This window comes from Primulina tabacum, chromosome 4 (assembly GCF_025594145.1).
Source record: "Primulina tabacum isolate GXHZ01 chromosome 4, ASM2559414v2, whole genome shotgun sequence".
Classification (NCBI taxonomy): domain Eukaryota; kingdom Viridiplantae; phylum Streptophyta; class Magnoliopsida; order Lamiales; family Gesneriaceae; genus Primulina; species Primulina tabacum.
Genome location: NC_134553.1, coordinates 7,058,906 through 7,082,899, shown reverse-complemented (window position 1 = coordinate 7,082,899; position 23,994 = coordinate 7,058,906). Strand labels below are relative to the sequence as shown.

General features: G+C 38.5%; 1 protein-coding gene across 2 annotated transcripts; it reads right to left on the bottom strand.

Annotated features, from left to right (window-relative positions):
- Nucleotides 1-976: 976 nt before the first annotated feature.
- On the bottom strand, nt 977-6,422 carry LOC142542875 (uncharacterized). 2 transcript variants are annotated; one of them, XM_075649757.1, is made up of 9 exons: nt 5,886-6,422; nt 5,189-5,389; nt 4,976-5,098; nt 4,618-4,658; nt 4,106-4,166; nt 1,968-3,992; nt 1,726-1,881; nt 1,464-1,573; nt 977-1,391 (listed from the first exon to the last, which is right to left on the bottom strand). In XM_075649757.1, the coding sequence occupies exons 1-9, from the start codon at nt 5,961-5,963 to the stop codon at nt 1,124-1,126; spliced, it is 3,063 nt and encodes a 1,020-aa protein (XP_075505872.1). In that variant the 5' UTR covers nt 5,964-6,422; the 3' UTR covers nt 977-1,123. The 2 variants fall into 2 exon arrangements, with proteins under 2 accessions (XP_075505872.1, XP_075505871.1); XM_075649756.1 differs by having other exon boundaries at nt 4,106-4,214; nt 5,886-6,421.
- Between the last annotated feature and the right edge of the window lie 17,572 nt (nt 6,423-23,994).

Genomic DNA, 23,994 nt, shown 5'->3' with positions numbered 1-23,994 from the left:
TTCACCATGAAAAATTACACTTTTAATATATTTTCATAAGTTGAGTCGGGTTAGAATCCGTCTTTGCAAAATTGATTTGTGCTTTTGGATTAAGATGCCTAAATTAATGATTATAAACCCAAACTAATAATTAATATTCTCTCATTGCATGTATTCTGAATTAATTGTACTAGCGATGGGAGTAAAATATACTCCGTCAAGTTATTGGAAATCTGAGTTGTTCGATAAGTTGAAATTTGGGAATTAATATCTCTAAACTGATATTTATAATAATTTACAATTGCATTAATTTGACACACGATAATATATATTTTAAAAGTCTTGCAATGAATTACACTCTATATACGAATTTCAGTAAACAAGCTCAAATTTGACTAGAAACAAAAATAAACCTATTTTAAACTTAATTCTACAACACCAATTGACCTTCATTTATATGACTTTTATCGGCAAAAACACCACCTAATTCTACAACAAAGACTAGAAAATAACTTGTGGAAATAAAAAATTTGCAATATAATAATTTTTTATTTTTTATAACATTTTTTTTATTATGGATAAAAAAATGTTAAATATATGGAAGGTGTAATTTTTAATATGCAGAATTATTGCAATTAAAACTCACATTATTATATTCTAAAACATGGAAGATAAATAATAATTAAAAAAACAATTTAGTCCCTGTCGCCCACAGTTACCTCCACATATATACTTGGTCAAATTTGTCTTCCATTCTTGGTTTTGGACGTTTTAGGCAACACTTAGCTCGAGTTAACAGAATAAATTTCAAAAGTCTTTTAAAAAATCCATCGCACTATCTCATAAACCATTCAGATACAACAACAGATCGTGGATGTGGAGTCATGATTTCACTCATGCAAGAACTTTTTTTCTTTTGTTTGCATTAAGCATACACATCTGAAAAATGTTTAGCAAATAGCAATATTAAACTTTTACACAATTGTACATTCTGTGATCACAAATAACCTTCAATATTTCCTTTGGTTTTTTGTATCATATTCAATGAAACCAAGATATATCATAACATCAATATTATGCAGAATCAAGAAACCAATTACACTCATTTACAAAATTATTATTCTGAAATTACCACTCGTGAAATCTAAATTCGTATTCCGGTTAAGTCACTTATATACACCAAGTCCGTAGCCGTTTGTGAGTTCTTCCTGGCGTTCTTGAGGTTGCGTAATTTCATTATTAGCTGTTGCCTTTCGCCCTCCACCTCTGCAAACTTGAGGCTTATTTCTGAATATCTGCCCTGCATTTCCTTCAGTTCTTCTTCCATTTCTATGTTCTTCTCTTTCAGCAATGCCACTTCGTTTATTGTTTCACCGTCTCCACCATTAGTTGCAGCATCTTTTAGCACCTCACTGCCATAGCAAATGCATCAAGGCTTAGCTGAAATATCAAATAGCTAGAGTTACATTTAGCTAGTATCATACCCCTTTATCGATGGTGTTGTAGAATCCTTTATTGTTGAGGTTTTGATCGTGGAATATAAGTGTTCATCACAACTTCTTGATTCATGGTTCGAATTAAAATTTGGAACCACCTGCATCTCAAGAGGAATCATATTCGATTCAAACTCTGGAACAGTTGTTTGTGTTAGTGTTTAATATGTTCTAAAACTTACAAACCGCACAAACGGAAATTTACGGTGTTATTTGATCACTGATCAGGACAATCAAGTGCTAATTTACAAACCTTTCTGACTTTATTTTCAAACAGATGACCTCTGCTTCTGTTGAGCACTTCTAGTGTTGCTTCTAACTCCTCGATTTTGCCATGAAGTTCTTTTTCCCTCTTCGAAAACAAGTTACTCGATGTTTGTAGAGCGTTTTCCTTTGACAAGATCCGACCCTGTACATCATGGAAGCAAAATCAGTATCTTAACTTCCACAGCACAAAATAAAATTTGGGAGTGTTCCAACAATATGCAGATTGACCTCAAGCAACTGTACTCTCTCCTCGAGATTTGTGACCTCTTTGTTTCCCCGATGAGGCGTTGATTTTCCAGTTGATCCACGACTAGAGCTATCCTTTATCTTCCTCTCCATGCTATGGAATGCATCTTCTTTTTTCTTCATATCACTTTTTAATTGTGATACTTGCTTCCTCAAGTTGTCTCTCTCCGACTCATCCTCTGATAAAGAATGTTTCAATTCCTTGTACTGTGATTGAATGGTGTGGAGCTGGGACTGCAAATTCTCGATTAATACTTCTTTTTCCTCCAAAATATGTTTCTTTTTATTTAATTCCTTCTGCCACTCTTCAGCTTCGTTCTTTAGCAATGTGACCGAGCTTTCCAGTTTAGATTGTTCGCTATCACCTTTCTGCATAAGCAATGCCATTTCTTCGCTTGATTTTCTCATTTGTCCCAATTCATCTTTTAAGGTTAGAATTTCGTCTGAAAGAACCCTCTGAGTTTCTTTATCTCGTGTTTTCTGTTTTTCCAGCTGACCAATCTGATTCAAATTTAATACCATTTGCCTGGAAAGCTGAGCCAATCTATCCTCGTAACAACCTTTTACCGATTTGTGTTCCTCCGAAGCATTTTGGATAATTTCTTCCAGGCGGGTTTTTTGCATGCGGAGCTCGTTTGCTTCTGCCAGTGCTTTGGTGGCAAGTTTCTCATTGGTGTCAAATGTTGAGGCCATCTGCGCAGAAAGCCTTTTAAATTCCCCTTGAAGCCGTTCCGCCGAACTTGCATTTTGACATCTTGTCTTTCTCAATGTTTCCTCAGCTATTATTGCTCTTTTCTCCTGCTCGATTTTGGTCCGTGTGAGAGCTTCAAGATCAGCTTCGAAACCTTGTGCCTGATTTTCAAGTTCTTCCTCTAAGCTCTTTACATGGGCTTCAAGTTCACTTATTGTAACCAAAGAATCTGCAAATTCTTTTGATCGGCTTTTCAGTTCATTTTCCAGATTTTCTACCTGGCATTCGAGGTCATGAACAATTTCAAATGAAGATGAACATTCATACTGAATTTTCAGCTGTTCTTGAAGTTGGCTCTGCTCTAGCTTATGCGAAATCTCGTGATTCTCCTGTTTCATAATCTCATAATCGAGGGCAAGCTGCTCCATTTGCATCTCCAGTTCATCTTTATCTCTCGTGTAGATCTCAATCTCACTACGCAGGTCGATCATCTGCTGTTCAAGAAGATATGATTCCTTTGCACCGCTGTGCTCCTTAACGAGCTCTTCAAGTGCTTTCTGTTCTTCATCATTTGTTTCACACTTGGAGTCCACTTCGCTCAACTTTTTATCCGTGTCAATTAACGCCAATGATACGTCACCAAGATTCGACATTTCCTTACTTTTCTGATCCAACATCTCCTCCAGATCCTGAACAGCAAGAATTAATTCAGAATTAGATTCTTGCGTCTTTTGAAGTTGGATTCGAAGGTTTGAATTTAGTTCTTTCACATGATTTAGTTCTTGTCTGAGTTCTTCGACGAGCGCCTGAGAATCTCCTTCAAAATGCCTATAAATTTTATTTTTCGATTCATCAGAATGTCTCAGGGACTCTCTAAGTTTTTCACATTCTTCCTTCAAGGAATCTTTTTCCTCTTTCAAGCAAGCAATCTCCTTTGAAAGATCCTGCCCCCGTTTACTCTCTTTCACAATTTGTTTACGAAGAGTCTGCAGTTCTAATTCAGACATCTCCAACTTCCTAGATAATGCAGCAACCTCGGATTTGGGATTCTCGATCAAAATATCTGATGCCACTTCAGAAGGCTGCCGTGAAAATCTTGCTCTAGGAGTGCTTGAAGAGTCATCCGTACTAGCTTCAAGAGAAGCATTTCCAAGCCACTCCCATTGTGATTTCTGATTCTGCTCATATATTTCCATCAGAGTATCAGATTTTGACCCACTGTCAGAACACGACATTGTAACATCAGATTCACTAGATGCTCGACGATTCATGTTCAAATCAGACACTTTATTGACGGCCACATTAAATTGCATGTCCTATTTATAAGAAAAAACACCAAGGGGAAAATGTTATCGGTGGGATATGTTTTAAAACATTGTTGCCAGAAAGGTAAACAGGTCAAAGAACAAGAGCCTGTTGGCGACATTACCTCGACGGCATCTCTCTTGATTGTTCCATCGTTATTCCCATTGCCAAAATGTGTCCCAAAACTGTAAATTTTGGGATTCGATTTTGAATTCTCGATTTCTTCAACGTCTCTAAAGAGAAGGAATCAACGGAGTAAATAATGAAGTTATAGATTAAGAGCTATTGATATAAATTTTTGATACACACACCAGTAAATTTTATACAAAAACGCTTGGCTTAAAACAGCTTTTTATTAAGCATGACTTTTTAATATGATTTTTACAAAAAAACCAGAAGCAGTTTTATATTTATGTATGGTAGTTAAAGAACACTGTCGTTTTATTCTCTTGACGAGAAATCAAAGCGGAAGCAGTAAACAATAAAATTTGATTTCATCCTTTTAAAAAATGTTTAAGCATTGAAAAAGCTGAACCACAAAATCAATATAAATCTAAAAGAGCTTTTTTTTAGCTCAACACTTCAACTTCTTTATCCAAACAGACTCAAAGACTTAATTAAGGTACTGATCAGCACCTTTGATCAGTCGACGACTTCTGTATCCTCTGAATTGATACCTGTTCAGACACATTGATTCAAATAAAGATAAAATAGTGATAACAAAAATGTAATCGGTCAATCATCTTCAAAGCTGCATAGACATTAGAATTCCAATGAAACTAATCTCTATTACAGATTTGTGTGTGCAGGTGGGAAACAGGATAGATGACAGAACCAAGATTTTTATTAGGATGCAGAAGACGTTCCTACACGCAATACCGAATTAAAAGATTAAACAAATAGCAAGGATATTACATTTGTAAATGTAAATGAACCACACAAGAAAAGTGTCTGTTTTATTTTTATCTGACGATGGGGCAGTTGACGAACTTACGTGCAAAACTGCTTCAGTTTGTGATTTCTCAAGAGGAAGAGACACCAGGGAGACTTTAGTTGCTTCAGCATAACTCGAAAAATCAAAGGATGCTTCTCCAAAAACTCCACCTTTAGATGCCCCCTAAAATGCACCATTAAGGAAATTTAACATACACAGATCACTTGGGAGCAAAGTAAAGTATAAATTCCATTACCGTATAGCATTTCTTACCGTCCCGACAACAAAGTAGTATATCCTCTCAAGAACCTTCCCTGATTTAGAATCCCGATTAAACTTCACAGTTTCATACAAGGGATTCTCCCAAAAGCAGCTTCCATCTCGAACCACCGCCTTGTCTGATTTTATGGATGGCTTTCCAGTATCAGCAGGAACAAGAGAAATCATCCATGTCTCCCCTCCAGCTTTGGTCAACTAAATTTTAAAAGGTGGATCAGATGACAATTGTAAACACAATTTTGCAGAGAAATATATCCATATTTTTATGATTTTGAAGAAGACAAATCAAATGTGAAACAGGATGACAACAATCTTAAACTACTTTCTACTTTTTTTTTCCCAATTGTTTCCCCCTCCTTTCTTTATCAAATTACACAATCTTAGTAGATTGACATAATTAAACATAACCCTCCCCCAAAAAAGTACTACTTTAAATTTATTGTAAAAAGAAGATTGAACAAGAGCAAATACAATCTCACAGATTTGGATGCATAAAAAATCTGGATCACATTCATCAGTGTCTATCTTTTCAGTGACTCCCAGTTCACATTGATGTTACCAGAAAGACAAAAATTTTCACATCAGTAAAGTAAAAGAAATCCAATCTTGAAATCCATTTCTTCACCAAACCAAGAAGAGAAAAATAAATTGCACCAACAAAATATACAATAAAATAAAACAATCAACATACCTGAGCTGCATGAAATTGCAACTTGAAAACAACTCTGACTTTGTTCTTGTCGCTCCTCCATAGAGCCGACTTGAACATCCCTCCGGCTCCCGCCGGAGCTCAGCTCATTCACTCACCGGAGCTCCGGCGTCCACCCCAATAAAACCACCATGCAACTTATAAAATCCACCATCCCCCCAAATTCCCAAGTGCCCCCTCCAAATTTCAAGATAAAAATGTCTAAAACAATGATACAGGGGAGAATTCAACCGAGCCCAGTAGTTGACTCTTTAAATCAAGGCCGAGTTATTCAAAACAATGAAAACCCAGTAATCAAACACGAGAGTGAAATGATAGAGTTAGCTCCAATTGATCCAAAGATAGTTTCTTTTCCCTTTTCTTTCTGCTCTTTTAAGCAGCCTGTGCTCTGACTGCAACTCTAAATGCCTGCACCTCTCTCTCTCTCACTCCCTCCGTACATCTCCTCCTTGCGTAACTAATGTATCTACACACAAGCAGTACACCGACGATTCCACAAATTTTTGTATGTGCACGTCAAATCCTGGTTTTTAATCTCAATTCTTTTTAGAGATATTATACTAAAAGCCATATTTTTATAAATAAATATTTAATTTTTGGTTTGATGTACAAATAACGACTTAAAAATTTTTAATTAATTAATTAATTAAATATACCATTTAAGGGGGTGGTCTGAATTTATGTTGCTGGTATGTGTGAAATGACATAATTGCCTAGTATTTGAAATTTTCCCCTTGGCCTATTCTTATTTATTACCATACAAAAATTAAATACATGATTTTATTTTTTTTTTGAGACTATAAGTTAGCATAGGATCCCATACGCCAAAAGAGGAAAAATTAATTTATATCAAGATTTTGCGTAAGGCTGAGGTCTTGTATCTAAATAACTACTTTTTTTTTATCACAAAAATATGTGTCACACATATACATATAATTACGATTAATGTTAATTATGCCAATAACTTGTTTATATGACATCGATATGTCAAGTTTAAGACGAAATTTCAAAATTGAAATAAAAAAATATTAATTATTCCAAAACTCGAAATTTATGAATTTGACCAATCAAGGTGACATAAAAGTTAAAAGAAGGTTGACTAAAGATGTAACACCTTTCACAAAATTATTTGATTCCAGCCAATAATTAGTGGAATTCTAATGATGGAGGCTAAGGGAATAGGACGTGTTTAAAAATTTTATGTAATTATCGCATGTCGCTTTGTAATATATAGAAAATTTGATCACATACGACTTTTAAGGTATTATTTGAGATCAATAGTCATTTCGACTATTTCTTCGAATGGAACGGAGAAGACGGCCAATTTTGTTGACATTTTATCTTCTTTTATTTCTTTTTCCACTTAACCGTTTGAATGTGAATTGGGTAAACTAGACAAAAACTTGTGTAAGACGGTTTCACAGATCGTATTTTGTGAGGCATATATCTTATTTGATTCATTCATGAAAAATTATTACTTTTTATTTAGAATATAGGTAAGGTTGACCTATCTCACAAATAAAAATTCGTGAGACCGTCTCACAAGAGACCAACTCGGTAAAAATATTAGACTTATTGTAATGGTATCCAAAACGTTCCAGCCGATTAAAAGTCACGAGACAAAAATAACGATACTAATTAATTAATTAATTCTGGCGAACTTGAGCCTCCCATATCACTTTTTCTCATTCCAAATCTTGCCCAATTATCTTTTACACTTAACACTAATTTTCTTGGCATAGGATATCAAATATATAAAACTTGATTAAATTAGAAAAGAAATAATAAAAAGATAAGATTAGATTTTATAATAAAAGTGAAAATATAAATTTAGGTTTCTTTGTCCTAACGGAAGGTATACATAACAGAATCAGGAATACCTAACGGTTGTTGTAGGTTGTGTCAGTGTGTGTCGGTGTGTTACTAATTTAATCAAATTAAACAAAATGCTGTTTATTAAATATAATAAAGAGAACTAATTAAATGGTTATTTACTTATTTAATCTGTTCATTCCTATTGATTATTACTGCACAAACCTTGGACTATAAATTCGAAGCACTTAAATTAAATTCTAAGAACATGTTCCAAGTTTGACTTTCCTTTCTCCTGTATTATTGCATCAATTGTACGTGCTAAAACTATGCAAGAATAATATTATATTGATGAAATGGTATTTTTTTTATATTTGTAGTATATTAGTGTAATGCCCGGTTACTCGTACAAATGATAATAATGCGTTTATGTCGTTTATTATGTAGTTATTTAGCTCATTAGATTTCATGTGATGATTGAAGTATCAATATTGAGATTGAACATGACTTTTATATTGCCCATGGTATATTGAGAATGAATATATGTCTAAATAGTTAGAGTAAGATGTGTAGGTGATGATAGTGTAATGGAAGTTGTGGGAAATGAGATGTAGATATGGTAGTTCGTACGGGTTTTAGTATAATGATTTGAATATTGATCCAAATTGTGTGAGGCCTTAACCATTAGAAAGCTAAGATATAATGCTACAACTTTCACGTTTTGGGTTTTGTCCAAATCATTGTGGAAGACAAGCCAAAAGTGCCTCGAAGTGTGTCGTGTATACCGTCATTCCCTCACTGACACATGTTAGGAGAATGTGTATAACCTTTTACTCCAACCTCCAAATGACCTGAAACCAGTTGGAGATTCAAGCCAAGACATAGGGCTACAACTTCGTAGTTTACCATATTTTCAGATTATGAACGGAAGATAAGTTTCCGGAGAGATCTTTGACGAAGTAGTGCGCAGAGGCAGAACAGGTGGCGCCCGAGCGGTAAGATTTTACCGCCCGAGCGCCCGTGCATTATCATTCCACAAATTTTACAGAACATGTGGCGCCCGAGCGGTAGAAAATGACCGCCCGAGCGCCAGTACACGAAATTTTTACCTTTTGGACAGAACATTCCGCGCTCGAGCGGTAGAAAACTACCGCCCAAGCGCCGCCTAATATATAAGAAGATAAGCATCGAGTTTCTAAACCATTTCTTCAGTATTTTCCATTCCTTAACAGCAAAATCTCGAGAGAAAAATCTAGAAAACATCCTCCAAAGCTTCTTTCTTCATTCCTTTCAAAGTTTTGAAGTTAGATTTTAGTTCTCCATCACAAGAACTTCATAAGGGTGTAAGTTTTCTTCTCTTTTAGTTATGGTACATGTAGGTGACAATAAAGGAATGATTTTAATCTAGTTAATGCAATAGTGACTGAATTATTGGTATATTTGACAGTATAGGAGCAAGAAACACCGTCTCAAACCAGTGTTCTTAAGCTTGGACAGTAAGTTGGCATGTTCTTGAAGTAATACATGAGTAATATTATGAATTTCAAATGCTTCTCATTTTCTATTGCTATATGTACATTGTTAGTATGTTTATTGATGAAAACATAGCACCATATTCCATTGTTATGTATTAAATATGTAAGGAACTCATGAATATTGAAGATGGGTGCTATGTCATGAACATGAACATGGACATGAAAGGAAAAGGACTGATTTTTACATGATATAGAGCTTGTTGACATCATGGGTGGTTTTAAGTCCACCAAAGCTATTGGCCAATATATGTTCATGGGGCGTGGGGTTGCCAAAGGTTGCTCCCTGACGTCCAACACAGTAGTAGCTATATAATAAAGCAAGCACAGTAGTACAGGTCAACTAATGAGGCTCAAGTACAAAAATGAACATTGAATATATGCTACGGTATGACATGTTTTTAAGATTCATTGTTGTCACGACTTGATATGTATGTTCCTTCGATGCATATTGATACATATAAGTGCCAACTTATTGAGTTTTATAAACTCACGTAGCTCATGTGTTACAGGATCAGGTAGTGAAGAGACATAGGATGCCGGTTCGCCAATGGATGCTTGTGACGTGCCCTACCTCGACAAGAACCGAGACTTCTTATTGTATAGCTTCCGCATATGTATTGTAGTAAATTTTATATGAGGGTTTGAAACAAGTTCCATGTTATGTATGATGATACAAAGTATGTTGGTATATGAGAATATGTTTATAAATGTGTATGAATAGTATTGCTTGAGTTTTGGTGTATACAAAATATAGGGACATAATGCCAAAATTTTTATAAACCATCAAAGTGATGCCTCTTGTTTGATTTGCTTCATAATATAGTTATATCATTCAAACCTTCTTTTAATTATGGTAATTATGCTAAGTATAGAGTAAGGGTGTGACATTTTTATGGTATCAGAGCCAGGTTCTTCGACAGGAAAGACACTGCACTTCATCCACATGGAGAACTCGGCAAGTAAGTATCTTTGTATTCCATATTTTATGCTAAGTTATGTGTTTCTACGTGACCTACATGTAGGTTAAGATAAGCGACGATGCCACCGAAACGTAAAGTACATGAAGGAGAGTCATCTAAGGGCAAGGCCCCAGCAGTCGAAGGTGAGGGCAGTGCGCCACGACCGATAGATGACTTCGCTCAATTACTCCAACAACAAGCAAAGGTCCATGGTGAACAAATACAGCAGCTACTGGAAATGCAACGGACTACTCAAGAACAGGCACAAGTACAAGCAATAGTACACCGACATGGGCCTGTTCAAACCGTCGTGTATGATCGTTTTCGACGTCTAAATCCTCCGGAGTTCATGGGAAGCACTGATCCGACAGTAGCAGAGGAGTGGATTAAATCATTGGAGTCCATCTTCTCCTACCTTCATATGGATGATGCTGACCAAGTAACTTGTGCCATCTTTCTCTTAACAAAACATGCAAGAATATGGTGGGAAAGTGCAAGAGTTGCATTACCGGTTGGACCATTGACATGGGGAACTTTCAAAACTATGTTTTACAACAAGTATTTCAGTAAAGATGTACGAGCCAAGAAAGCCAGTGACTTCCTGAATTTGAAGCAAGGGACCATGTCAATGGCGGACTACATACAACAATTTGAGGTCGGAGTCCAATATGTACCGTATATTGCACAAGATGACACAAGTAAGGGCGAACACTTCATGCGGGGACTTCGCTCTGAAATTAAAAGAGATGTAAGGATGTCGAAAGTTGCTACATACGGGGAGATAGTAGAAAGAGCACTTATGGCAGAACAAGATGAACATGACATTGACATAGACAGGCAACAACGAAGGCAACAGTACTTTCAAAAGAGCCAAGGAATAGGACATGGCAAAAAGACCGATAGCAAAGGTACTTGACCAGAGGAACCCCGTAGCAAGGGTCCCCCTCCACGTAAAGAACAGGACATGCCACCTTGTCCTAAATGTGGCAAACTCCATGGCGGGGAGTGTATGCAGGGTTCTAATGTCTGTTATCGTTGCAAGAAGCCAGGACATCTCGCCAAGAATTGTCCAGGAAGTTCTGAGAAAGTACAGGGACGCCTTTTCTCCATGACCAAAGAAGAAGTGGATGCGGATACATCGATGATCACCGGTATGTTCTTGATTTCTGGTATTACTGCTATTGTTTTACTAGATTCAGGAGCCACGCATTCTTTTATTTCGGAATCGTTTGTAAAGAGACTGGGCATTACACCAAGTACAACAGAGACACAACTCGCCATAGCCTTACCTTCCGGGCAAGAATTACAGACAGATCAGATTGTGCGAGGATGTCCAATATATGCCCAAGGCCATCAGATGTATGCTGAATTGATTGTTTTGAAAATGACCGATTTTGATGTGATATTGGGAATGGATTGGCTCTCGAAGTACAGAGTTACTATTGACTGTGGCATAAAGATGATCAAGTTTGCACCAGTAGGAGCTGAACCATTCACCGTAGCAAGTGCATGTATATTCTTACCTCTTCGGATAATCTCTTGTATGAAGGCTTGTAAATTACTACAGAAGGGGTGTCAAGGATATTTGGCATCTGTGTTAACTAGTGATCCACATGTTCGTGAATTAAAAGATACAGATGTTGTTTGTGAATTTCCAGAAGTATTTCCTGATGATGTAACAGGCTTACCCCCAGATAGAGGGATCGAATTTGTAATTGATGTTGTGGCAGGAACTCATCCGATCTCAAAAGCTCCTTATCGATTAGCTCCTACAGAAATGAATGAATTGAAAGAACAGTTACATGAGTTGCTTGATAAAGGGTTTATTAGACCGAGCTTTTCACCGTGGGGTGCACCTGTTTTGTTTGTGAAAAAGAAAGACGGTACTCTTCGTCTATGCATTGATTATCGGGAGTTGAACAAAGTGACAATCAAAAATAAGTATCAACTCCCTAGAATTAATGATTTGTTTGATCAACTACAAGGAGCTGCTATCTTTTCGAAAATTGATCTACGATCAGGCTATCATCAATTAAAAGTGAAGTCAGATGATATTTCAAAGACTGCCTTCAGAACCAGGTACGGGCATTATGAATTTCTTGTAATGCCATTTGGACTAATGAATGCACCAGCTGCATTTATGGATCTAATGAATAGAATTTTCAAGCCATTCCTAGACAGGTTCGTGATTGTGTTTATAGATGATATTCTCATCTACTCACGAACTGTAGAGGAGCATAGAGAACATTTGCAATTAGTTTTGCAGACTTTGAATGATAAACATTTATATGCAAAATGGAAGAAATGTGAATTTTGGCTTGAAAAAGTATCATTCTTGGGTCATATCATTTCAAAAGAAGGCATATCAGTGGATCCAAGTAAGATTGAAGCTGTTAATAACTGGCTACGACCTACCACTGTTACCGAGGTACGTAGTTTTCTTGGGCTAGCTGGTTATTACCGTCGGTTTATAGCGGGATTTTCTAAGATAGCATTGCCTTTGACTGCTTTAACTCGAAAGAATGTGAAATTTGTATGGGACGAAGCATGTGATCGCAGTTTCCAAGAGTTAAAGGTAAAATTGACCTCAGCACCGGTCCTTGCAATTCCAGAAGGATCAGGAGATTTTATAGTGTACAGTGATGCTTCGAAACAAGGTTTAGGAGCAGTCTTGATGCAACACGGGAAGGTGATCGCTTATGCCTCTAGGCAATTGAAAGAATATGAAAAGAACTATCCAACACATGATTTAGAACTGGCAGCAGTGGTATTTGCATTGAAAATATGGCGCCATTATTTGTATGGCGAACGATGTGAAATTTATACGGACCACAAGAGTTTGAAATATTTATTCACGCAAAAAGAACTGAATATGAGACAACGACGTTGGTTGGAATTGGTGAAGGATTACGATTGTGTTATTAATTATCATCCAGGCAAAGCCAATGTCGTTGCAGATGCGTTAAGTCGAAAGTCCAGTTCTATTGCTGCAATGCAAGTACAAGAACAAATTTTATGGGATTTGCAGAATTTGAAGATTAATGTTATGCCAAAGGGCACTGCAATCCAATTACCATCTCTCATGATTCGACCAACACTTGCAGACAGGATCAAGGCCGAACAAAATACAGATACTGAATTCCAGCAATTGAGACAGCGAGATGAGGATAAAGGACATTCGAACTTTGAATTGAATGGGGAAGGAATATGGACATATCGGGGTAGATTGTGTGTGCCAAAACAAGGAACGATCAGGAACGACATTCTTATTGATGTTCATGCTACTCCCTATTCGATCCATCCAGGAGGCACTAAAATATACAAGGATTTGAAACCATTATTTTGGTGGCCAGGTATGAAAAAGGACATTGCTCAATTTGTTGCACAATGTCTAACTTGTCAACAGGTCAAGACTGAACATCAAAGACCAGCAGGACTCCTGAAACCACTACCCATTCCTGAATGGAAATGGGAACACATCACGATGGATTTCATTCTTGGTTTGCCAAGAACTCAAAGAGGGTTCAATGCTATATGGGTTATTGTGGATCGACTTACAAAATCAGCTCACTTTCTTCCGGTGAAGACCACATACACGATGAATCAATATGCTGAAGAATACATCAAAGAGATAGTGAGGCTTCATGGCATCCCAGTGTCCATTGTATCAGATAGAGATCCCAAATTTACATCTGCATTTTGGAAAAGCTTGCATCATGCTATGGGAACTCGATTGTCATTCAGCACAGCATTCCACCCTCAAACTGATGGACAATCAGAAAGAGTGAATCAGATCTTAGAAGATATGTTGAGGGCATGTACTATTGACTTCCCAGGTAGTTGGGACAGTAAACTACCGTTGGCTGAGTTTACATATAACAATAGCTATCAGTCAAGCATTGGAATGGCACCATATACTGCATTATATGGTAGAAAATGTCGATCTCCAGTACATTGGGATGAAATAGGAGAAATGAAATTATTAGGCCCTGAATTGGTACAACAGACAGCTGAATTGGTAACCAAGATCAGAGAAAGAATGCACACTGCCCAGAGTCGACAGAAAAGCTATGCTGATGTGCGACGTCATCGATTGGAATTTCAGGTTGGTGACCATGTATTTGTAAAGATATCACCATTGAAGGGCATTTTGCGTTTTGGTAAGAAGGGAAAATTGAGTCCAAGATATATCGGTCCATTTGAAATCTTGGAAAGAATAGGAGATAGAGCCTACCGAGTTGCTTTACCTCCGAACTTGTCAAATGTGCACAATGTTTTTCACGTTTCCTTGCTACGAAAGTATTTGGCCAATCCTTCTCACGTTCTTCATTATGAACCATTGGAGCTTGCATCGAATCTCTCATATGAAGAACGACCGGTCCAAATCCTCGATAGGAAATCAAAAGTGTTACGAGGCAAGGAAATACCCTTGGTGAAATTATTATGGCGCAATCATGCGATTGAAGAAGCAACTTGGGAGCGAGAAGACGAGATCCAACAGAGATATCCTGAACTATATGGTACGTCAAATTTCGAGGACGAAATTCTTTGAAGGAAGGGAGAATTGTAATGCCCGGTTACTCGTACAAATGATAATAATGCGTTTATGTCGTTTATTATGTAGTTATTTAGCTCATTAGATTTCATGTGATGATTGAAGTATCAATATTGAGATTGAACATGACTTTTATATTGCCCATGGTATATTGAGAATGAATATATGTCTAAATAGTTAGAGTAAGATGTGTAGGTGATGATAGTGTAATGGAAGTTGTGGGAAATGAGATGTAGATATGGTAGTTCGTACGGGTTTTAGTATAATGATTTGAATATTGATCCAAATTGTGTGAGGCCTTAACCATTAGAAAGCTAAGATATAATGCTACAACTTTCATGTTTTGGGTTTTGTCCAAATCATTGTGGAAGACAAGCCAAAAGTGCCTCGAAGTGTGTCGTGTATACCGTCATTCCCTCACTGACACATGTTAGGAGAATGGGCATAACTTTTTACTCCAACCTCCAAATGACCTGAAACCAGTTGGAGATTTAATCCAAGACATAGGGCTACAACTTCGTAGTTTACCATTTTTTCAGATTATGAACGGAAGATAAGTTTCCGGAGAGATCTTTGACGAAGTAGTGCGCAGAGGCAGAACAGGTAGCGCCCGAGCGGTAAGATTTTACCGCCCGAGCGCCCGTGCATTATCATTCCACAAATTTTACAGAACATGTGGCGCCCGAGCGGTAGAAAATGACCGCCCGAGCGCTAGTGCACGAAAATTTTACCTTTTGGACAGAACATTCCGCGCTCGAGCGGTAGAAAACTACCGCCCGAGCGCCGCCTAATATATAAGAAGATAAGCATCGAGTTTCTAAACCATTTCTTCAGTATTTTCCATTCCTTAACAGCAAAATCTCGAGAGAAAAATCTAGAAAACATCCTCCAAAGCTTCTTTCTTCATTCCTTTCAAAGTTTTGAAGTTAGATTTTAGTTCTCAATCACAAGAACTTCATAAGGGTGTAAGTTTTCTTCTCTTTTAGTTATGGTACATGTAGGTGACAATAAATGAATGATTTTAATCTAGTTAATGCAATAGTGACTGAATTATTGGTATATTTGACAGTATAGGAGCAAGAAACACCGTCTCAAACCAGTGTTCTTAAGCTTGGACAGTAAGTTGACATGTTCTTGAAGTAATACATGAGTAATATTATGAATTTCAAATGCTTCTCATTTTCTATTGCTATATGTACATTGTTAGTATGTTTATTGATGAAAACATAGCACCATATTCCATTGTTATGTATTAAATATGTAAGGAACTCATGAATATTGAAGATGGGTGCTATGTCATGAACATGAACATGGACATGAAAGGAAAAGGACTGATTTTTACATGATATAGAGCTTGTTGACATCATGGGTGGTTTTAAGTCCACCAAAGCTATTGGCCAATATATGTTCATGGGGCGTGGGGTTGCCAAAGGTTGCTCCCTGACGTCCAACACAGTAGTAGATATATAATAAAGCAAGCACAGTAGTACAGGTCAACTAATGAGGCTCAAGTACAAAATGAACATTGAATATATGCTACCGTATGACATGTTTTTAAGATTCATTGTTGTCACGACTTGATATGTATGTTCCTTCGATGCATATTGATACATATAAGTGCCAACTTATTGAGTTTTATAAACTCACGTAGCTCATGTGTTACAGGATCAGGTAGTGAAGAGACATAGGATGCCGGTTCGCCAATGGATGCTTGTGACGTGCCCTACCTCGACAAGAACCGGGACTTCTTATTGTATAGCTTCCGCATATGTATTGTAGTAAATTTTATATGAGGGTTTGAAACAAGTTCCATGTTATGTATGATGATACAAAGTATGTTGGTATATGAGAATATGTTTATAAATGTGTATGAATAGTATTGCTTGAGTTTTGGTGTATACAAAATATAGGGACATAATGCCAAAATTTTTATAAACCATCAAAGTGATGCCTCTTGTTTGATTTGCTTCATAATATAGTTATATCATTCAAACCTTCTTTTAATTATGGTAATTATGCTAAGTATAGAGTAAGGGTGTGACAATTAGTATGTAAGGCTGTTAGACTCATGAGTCCAGAAATATATGTGTGTATCTGTTGGTGTTGTCTCATGTTATTTAGATATCAGTTTTATCATTTCTCCACTGTCAATCATGTCTCCTACAGAGATAGTGTTACCCGTTGAGTTCTGACGTTACTTTTTTTTATCACTCACCTAGACAATCAGATCAAACAGTGCAACATCAGCGGTTTGACGCACGAAAACTTCGCAATAGTTCACATATCCCAAGACTACTCTCATGCATACACATACACTTAACTAAGAGTCAATTTTAGCTAATAAAAAGAAATTGATAAATATAAATCAACCATATGAGTTTTCTCTTTCAATTTCTGTTCGTTCGTTTTTATGCAGCTAGCGCAAAATAATGAACAAAAGATGAAACTTAGATCATTTTTTTCCCCAGAAAAACTACTTATGAAGTTGAAGTTGGTTTGTCTTTACTAGGTATGTCTCAGAGCAACCATCGTCTTCCACTTGAATTTTGGTCCATCAGATTCGCACAAACCTTAAGAACTCGTGGACTCAGCAGTATCACCCAACTAGAGTGATTAGTTTTTTCTCTTGTTTTAAATATGTAAATATGGACGGAGAAAACTAAGGTATATATACATACATATACATATATATATACATACATATATACATATATATATATATATATTCTAGATACGAATTTTAAATTTTTATCTTCTAACATTGCATGCCTGATTCCCACGCTAAACTCAAAAAAAAAAAAAAAAAGTTTGAGTTGAGAGTTTTTGGGTTCGAGTCTGATCGAGTTAGACCCGATATCTGAACATAAAAAATAATCGAGTTCAGGTCAACAAGTGTCCCAAAAATTTTATTTTTTTATAAAATATATAATTAATAAATATTGCCTGCATTTTTATATATTGTATGCTTGAAAAAAAATTATATATTTATATAATAAACTTTCATCATTTATTATTTATTTTGTAAACAATTGTTTATTTGATTTAGTAAATATAATTTTAATTTCTATAATTAGATTTTGAAATTTAAATTATATATGAGAGATTTTGTTATTATATGTTTAAATTAAAATAATAATAATATTATTATTTTTAAAAAGTTAAAAATAAAAATCGAATTGAGTCGTGTTGATCGGATTGAGTTGAGTTAGTCGGATTCGGGTTCTTGTTCGGGTTGAGAGTTTTCGGGTTCAGATTAAACAACTTTTTGATACTGTCATGTATCAACCTGGCCGGAACCCACCCGACCCTTGACATCCTTAGGCCTGCATCCGTGTATATACATACCTTGTTCATGGAAATTTTAATGAAAATTTTTTAACCTTATAGTTTCAACGTTCAAGTAACATACAAAGAGTTAGGAGGAAAAAGTTTGTTAGTGGAGAAAGGAAGATAAAATATAGACAAAAGGCCATACCTTTATATATATATATATACACACACACACACACACATATATATAAAGGTTATATATATATATATATACTGGTGATACCCCCATAAGGATCCGAGTCATCATTAACCCGGTTTGTTACTTGGATAGCCCAGATCATAGCCAGTATGCCGGTTACTTTCCTAAAGACCCGGACAAATATTCTCTTCCCGGGCACTGCGGCTCTTCCCGGGCAATCATCATCATAAGCCCGGGCCTTCCACCAACCACCCGGGTACTCTACTACTCGGGCCACCTCGAAACTTACACCATACTCGAGTGTGATGGATACAGGCCGTCTATTCTGTCAGAACCACTTGGGTTTGGAGTGTCCTAGAATTCAACAGAAGCTAGAGTATGGGCAGCCGCCTTGCCATACTTAGTAGGTGGCATTGGAATCGAGGTATCTACCCCATTTTTTACTATAAATAGCAGGTATTAATGTCATTTAATGATCATGAATCCTTGAACTTTCAAGCACTTACATATTTTCTCTCAAATATTGCTTGTGTTCATCTGAAAACCTGCTGACTTTATCATCGGAGTGTCTACGCCAGACACCCCTCCGGCGCCCATTCACGAGTTCTTTTCATTGTTTGTAGGTGTTATCACAGTCATTATCTTCATTCAAAATTCTCAAACACTATAAATTGTTGATTTGATACGTTAAAGCTCCTTACCCGGCTCATCTATTTCAACGCGATCACATCATTGGCGCCGTCTGTGGAAAATTGAGATTAAGACGTTGATATGGCTCGTACAAGAAGAACCAATCAAGATAATTCTCGAGCCCAAGAGGATGGAGGGCAGACTTCAAGACAAGGTGGTGGTAATAACACCGGACCAAATCTCATACCATGACCCCGGAAGAGTTGAAAAAAATTGTATCTGATGCAAAAAAGCAAGTTATGGCCAGGAAAGAAGTTTCTCAGCATGTTACACCACCCGGAGATAGACAGGAGCATGAGGAGGATCAGGAGCAGGAGCAGGAGATGAGGGAGGAAGAGTTGAGAGGAGAAGACGAGGAGTCCAGCGCCGGGTCCAAATCTCCGACTGTGGCAGAAGAGTTGCTGGAGCTGAGGCAGAAGATGAAGGTCTTGGAAGGACAGTTGGAGAGCCGAAGTACTTCCCGGGCAATCACCAAAGGATGCCCATTTGCTGACATTATTGTCCGGGAACCCCTTCCCGGAAATTTCAAGTCTGCCAAAGTGAAAGATTATGATGGTAATGCAGACCCGGAGGAGCACCTGGCTAGGTTTGAGAATATGGCCATGCTGCATTGTTACACTGATCGAATCAAGTGTAAGGTGTTCCTGACAACATTGGTGGATTCGGCTCAAAGATGGTTTGAGGGTTTGGCTCCTCAAAGTATTAGTTCTTTCAAAGACTTTCAAAAGGTGTTCTCGCACCATTTCAGCAGCAGCAAAAAGTACAAGAAGACTGCTTTTATTCTCTTTGAAGTTAAGCAGAGCCCTGAAGAGAGTTTGAGGGCTTACATCAAAAGATTTAATAGAGTGACTCTTGACGTTCCTACTTTCGCCACCGAGACAAAGACGACTGCATTCACCCAAGGCTTGAGGGAGGGTGAATTTTTCAAGTCATTGACTAAGAAAGTGCCCGGGAACTTCGAGGATTTATTGTCCCGGGCAGAAAAATACATCAATATGGAGGAAGCTCAGAAGCAGAAGAGAGAGGCTGTGAGGAAGGAGAGAGGAGACCGGGTATCTAAGCCCGAGGAGAAGAGACAAAGAAGGGGTAATCCAGGGCATTTTTTTCACCATGTGCCCCTAAAGATTGCCCGAGAGAGGGAGATACAGGAATGCAGTAGAGATCTGACCCCGGATTAACAACTATCCCGGCTCGAGAAGAAAGGATTCTGCACTCTACACAAAGTATGTTACCACAACAACGAGGACTGTAAAATATTGAAGAGAGACTATGCCCTGCCTCCCGTCACGAGACCCATTCAAGCCAACAAGAGACCGAGATTGCTACCTTGGACATCTCGGCAGCCAGGATCTAGTGTCCGGGGAGGAGATGTAAGGGGCAATGTAAGAAATGAGCCCGGGAGAAGGAAGGAGCCCGAGCCCGAGAGAAAGAAGAATTCGTCCCCTGCCATGGGGTTAATCAAAATGATTTCGGGAGGATCCACTGATGGTGACTCTAACCGGGCGAGGAAATCCAGGAGTAGGAGGGACTGCATGGAGGTGGAAGGGATGAGAGGAAATGAGACGGTAATCAGTTTCGGCCCGGAAGATTTAAATGGGGTGAATCTACCGCATAATGATGCCCTGGTGATCCAAGACCGGGTGGCAAATTATGACATTTTGAGAGTCTTTGTTGACTCGGGTAGCTCTGTAAATGTAATTTTTAAAGATGCATTAGTGCAGATGGATTTGCAGGGCCACCACTTGGAAGATGTGGGAACTGCCCTTTTTGGCTTTGCTGGCCATGTGATTTACCCGGAAGGGGAGATTGTCTTACCACTAACTCTAGGCTCCCAAGACCTCAAAAAGACGGTGATGACTTCTTTCACTGTGGTGGACTCCCCATCCTCGTATAACATCATTCTTGGGAGGCCGGCTATGAATGAGTTGAGGGCTGTGGCATCCACTTACCATCAAAAGATAAAGTTTCCTATGGGAGCCCGGGTAGGAAAAGTCCGGGGAGATCAACCTTCTTCCCGGAAGTGCTATGTGGAGGCAGTCCGGGCTGATCAGAGTAAAACCAGAAGGGAAGAGAAGAAAGCAAGAGCTGATAAAGTGGGAGGAAGAGTAGTGGAGAAGGGAGATGTTCATTTTGTTGCTGAAGAGGAGCGGGAGATGATAGAGGTCAGACCAGGGCACCAAATCCGGGTGGCTCGGGACCTCAGTGCATCCACCCGGGTTAGTTTGATTAACTGTTTGAAAGCTAATAGTCATGTGTTTTCCTGGTCCCAACAGGAATTGACAGGGATTTCCCCCCTGATATCGGAGCACCAACTGAACATTCTCCCGGGATCTCACCCGGTGAAGCAAAAGAAGAGACACTTTGGTCCTAAAAAGGACAAAGTTATTGATGAGCAAGTGAAAGAACTTTTGAAGGCCGGCCACATTCGGAAAATCCAATTTCCTACATGGCTTTCTAATGTGGTGTTGGTACCTAAGTCCACCGGGAAGTGGAGAATGTGTGTAGATTTCCGCGACCTCAACAAGGCTTGCCCTAAAGACCATTACCCCTTGCCCAGGATCAACCAGCTAGTGGATTCCACCTCGGGCTTTGAACTGCTGAGTTTCATGGATGCTTACCAGGAATATCATCAAATTCCCTTGGCCAAAAATTATCAAGATAAAGCCAGCTTCATCACCTCGGGAGGTACATTTTGCTATATTGTAATGCCTTTCGGGTTAAAGAATGCAGGGGCTACTTACCAGCGTCTCATGAACAGAGTCTTTGAGAAACAACTGGGTCGGAATGTGGAGGTATACGTGGATGACATCTTGGGCATGTCTAAAGAGGTCGCAAATTTCATTATTGATCTGGAAGAAACCTTTGCCACTCTAATGTATTACGGGATAAAGCTCAACCCTGCCAAATGCATTTTTGGTGTCAAGAGTGACAAGTTTTTGGGTTTCATAGTGACCGACCGGGGGATTGAGGTAAATCAGGAAAAAGTCAAATATGTGTTGTGCATGCCATCTCCCCGATCTGTCAAAGAAGTATAGAAGCTGACCGGGAGGATTGCTTCCTTGTCTCGATTTATATCCCGGTCAGCACACAGGAGTTATCCCTTTTTTCAGGTTCTAAGGAAGGCCCAACAATTCGGATGGGATGAGAAATGTGAACAGGCCTTCCAGGACTTGAAGATTCACCTTGCAGAGCTCCCTGTATTGGTGAAACCGGTGCCCGGGGAAAAGCTATTCGTTTATCTGTCTACTACAGAGTATGCTGTCAGCTCGGTTCTAGTAAAAGAAGAAGGCTCTGATCAAAAGCATGTCTACTATGTCAGCCATGCTCTCAGAGGCCCCGAGCTCCGTTATAGTGAAATAGAGAAGATTGCTTTAGCCTTGATCATGACCGCCAAGAAGCTACGACCTTACTTCCTGTCACATCAAATCATTGTTCTTACCAATCGCCCTCTTGGCAGAATTATGACTCATTCAGAAGTATCCGGGCGAATGATCAAATGGACAGTAGAGTTGGGAGAATACGACATTGAATACAAACCTCGGGTTGCCATCAAAGCACAAGCCTTATCAGATTTTTTATCCGAGATGATTCAACCCGAGGAAGAATAAGTATGGAGAGTATTTGTGGATGGGGCGTCTAGCCTTGCGGGTTGCGGGGTAGGGGTTGTAATAATATCTCCCCGGGAGAAAAGATTAAATTGGCATTAAGGATTGATTCCCAGGTAACCAATAATGAGGCCGAGTATGAAGCTGTCCTCACCGGTATCCGAGCTGCCCGGGAAGTTGGAGCTTCTTGGATTATCCTGTATTCTGATTCACAGCTCATCACTCAACAGGTAAAAGGTGTTTATGAAACTAAGGATGACAGGATGCTCAAATATTTACAGCTCATTCGAGCCCGAGCAGAAATCTTTGCTGATTGGAGTATTGAACAAATACCCTGGGAGGAGAATGGCGAAGCAGACACTCTGGCAAAAATGACTGCTTCTTTATCAGAAGTTAGCACTCTATCGAGGAAGAAATATTACCAGTACCCGAGGAATCATGGATGACACTTTTGATCAAGTTCATTGAAAATAATGAACTACCCGAGGACAAAGCCCGAGCTCAAAAGATTAAGAGACAAGCTCCCAGGTTCGTTCTCTTAAATAAAATCTTGTACAGGAGATCATTCCAGGGACCTCTTTTGAAATGCTTATCTGAGAAAGAGGTGGATTATGTCCTCCGAGAGATTCATGAAGGGTGTTGTGCTGAGCACCTCGGAGGAATATCTTTGGCCCGGAAGACATTGCTTGCTGGGTTCTGGTGGCCGACTCTTAGTCAAGATTTTGCTCGAGTGGTCCAGGTTTGTGAAGGCTGTCAACATCATTCAAATTTTCAACACAGTCCGGCTACTCTCATGAAGCCTATTTGGGCATTTTGCCCCTTTGATCAGTGGGGCATGGACATTGTGGGTCCCTTTCCAATTGCTCGGGCTCAGAAGAAATTATTGCTAGTAGGTGTTGATTATTTTTTCAAGTGGGTAGAAGCTGTGCCCTTAGCTAAAATCACTGAGCATGAAGTTTTGAAATTTCTGTGGAAGAACATTGTGTGCCGATTTGGAGTGCCCAGAAGACTGATCTCAGACAATGGAAGACAGTTTCAGGGCAAAGGAATTATATCGTGGTGCCGGAAAATGAAGATCACTCAGTCTTTCACCTCTGTTGCCTATCCTCAAGCTAATGGTCAAACATAAGTTGTCAATATAATCATTGTACAAGCACTGAAAACCAGACTTCAGGGCAAATGAAAGGACTGGGTGGAAGAATTACCCAGTGTTCTCTGGGCTTACAGAACTACTCCCCGGACACCTACTCAAGAAACTCCTTTCAACTTGGTATATGGTTCTGAAGCAGTCCTTCCAGTTGAGATCGGACAAACTTCTTCTTGGGTAGAATCTTACCCGGACGATAATGACCAAAGCCGGGCCATGGAATTGGATTTGGTAGAAGAAAAGAGAGACCGAGCATTCATTCGAATGGAGGCATACATGAGCCGGGTTATGAAATCATATAACAAAAAGGTCCGGATCC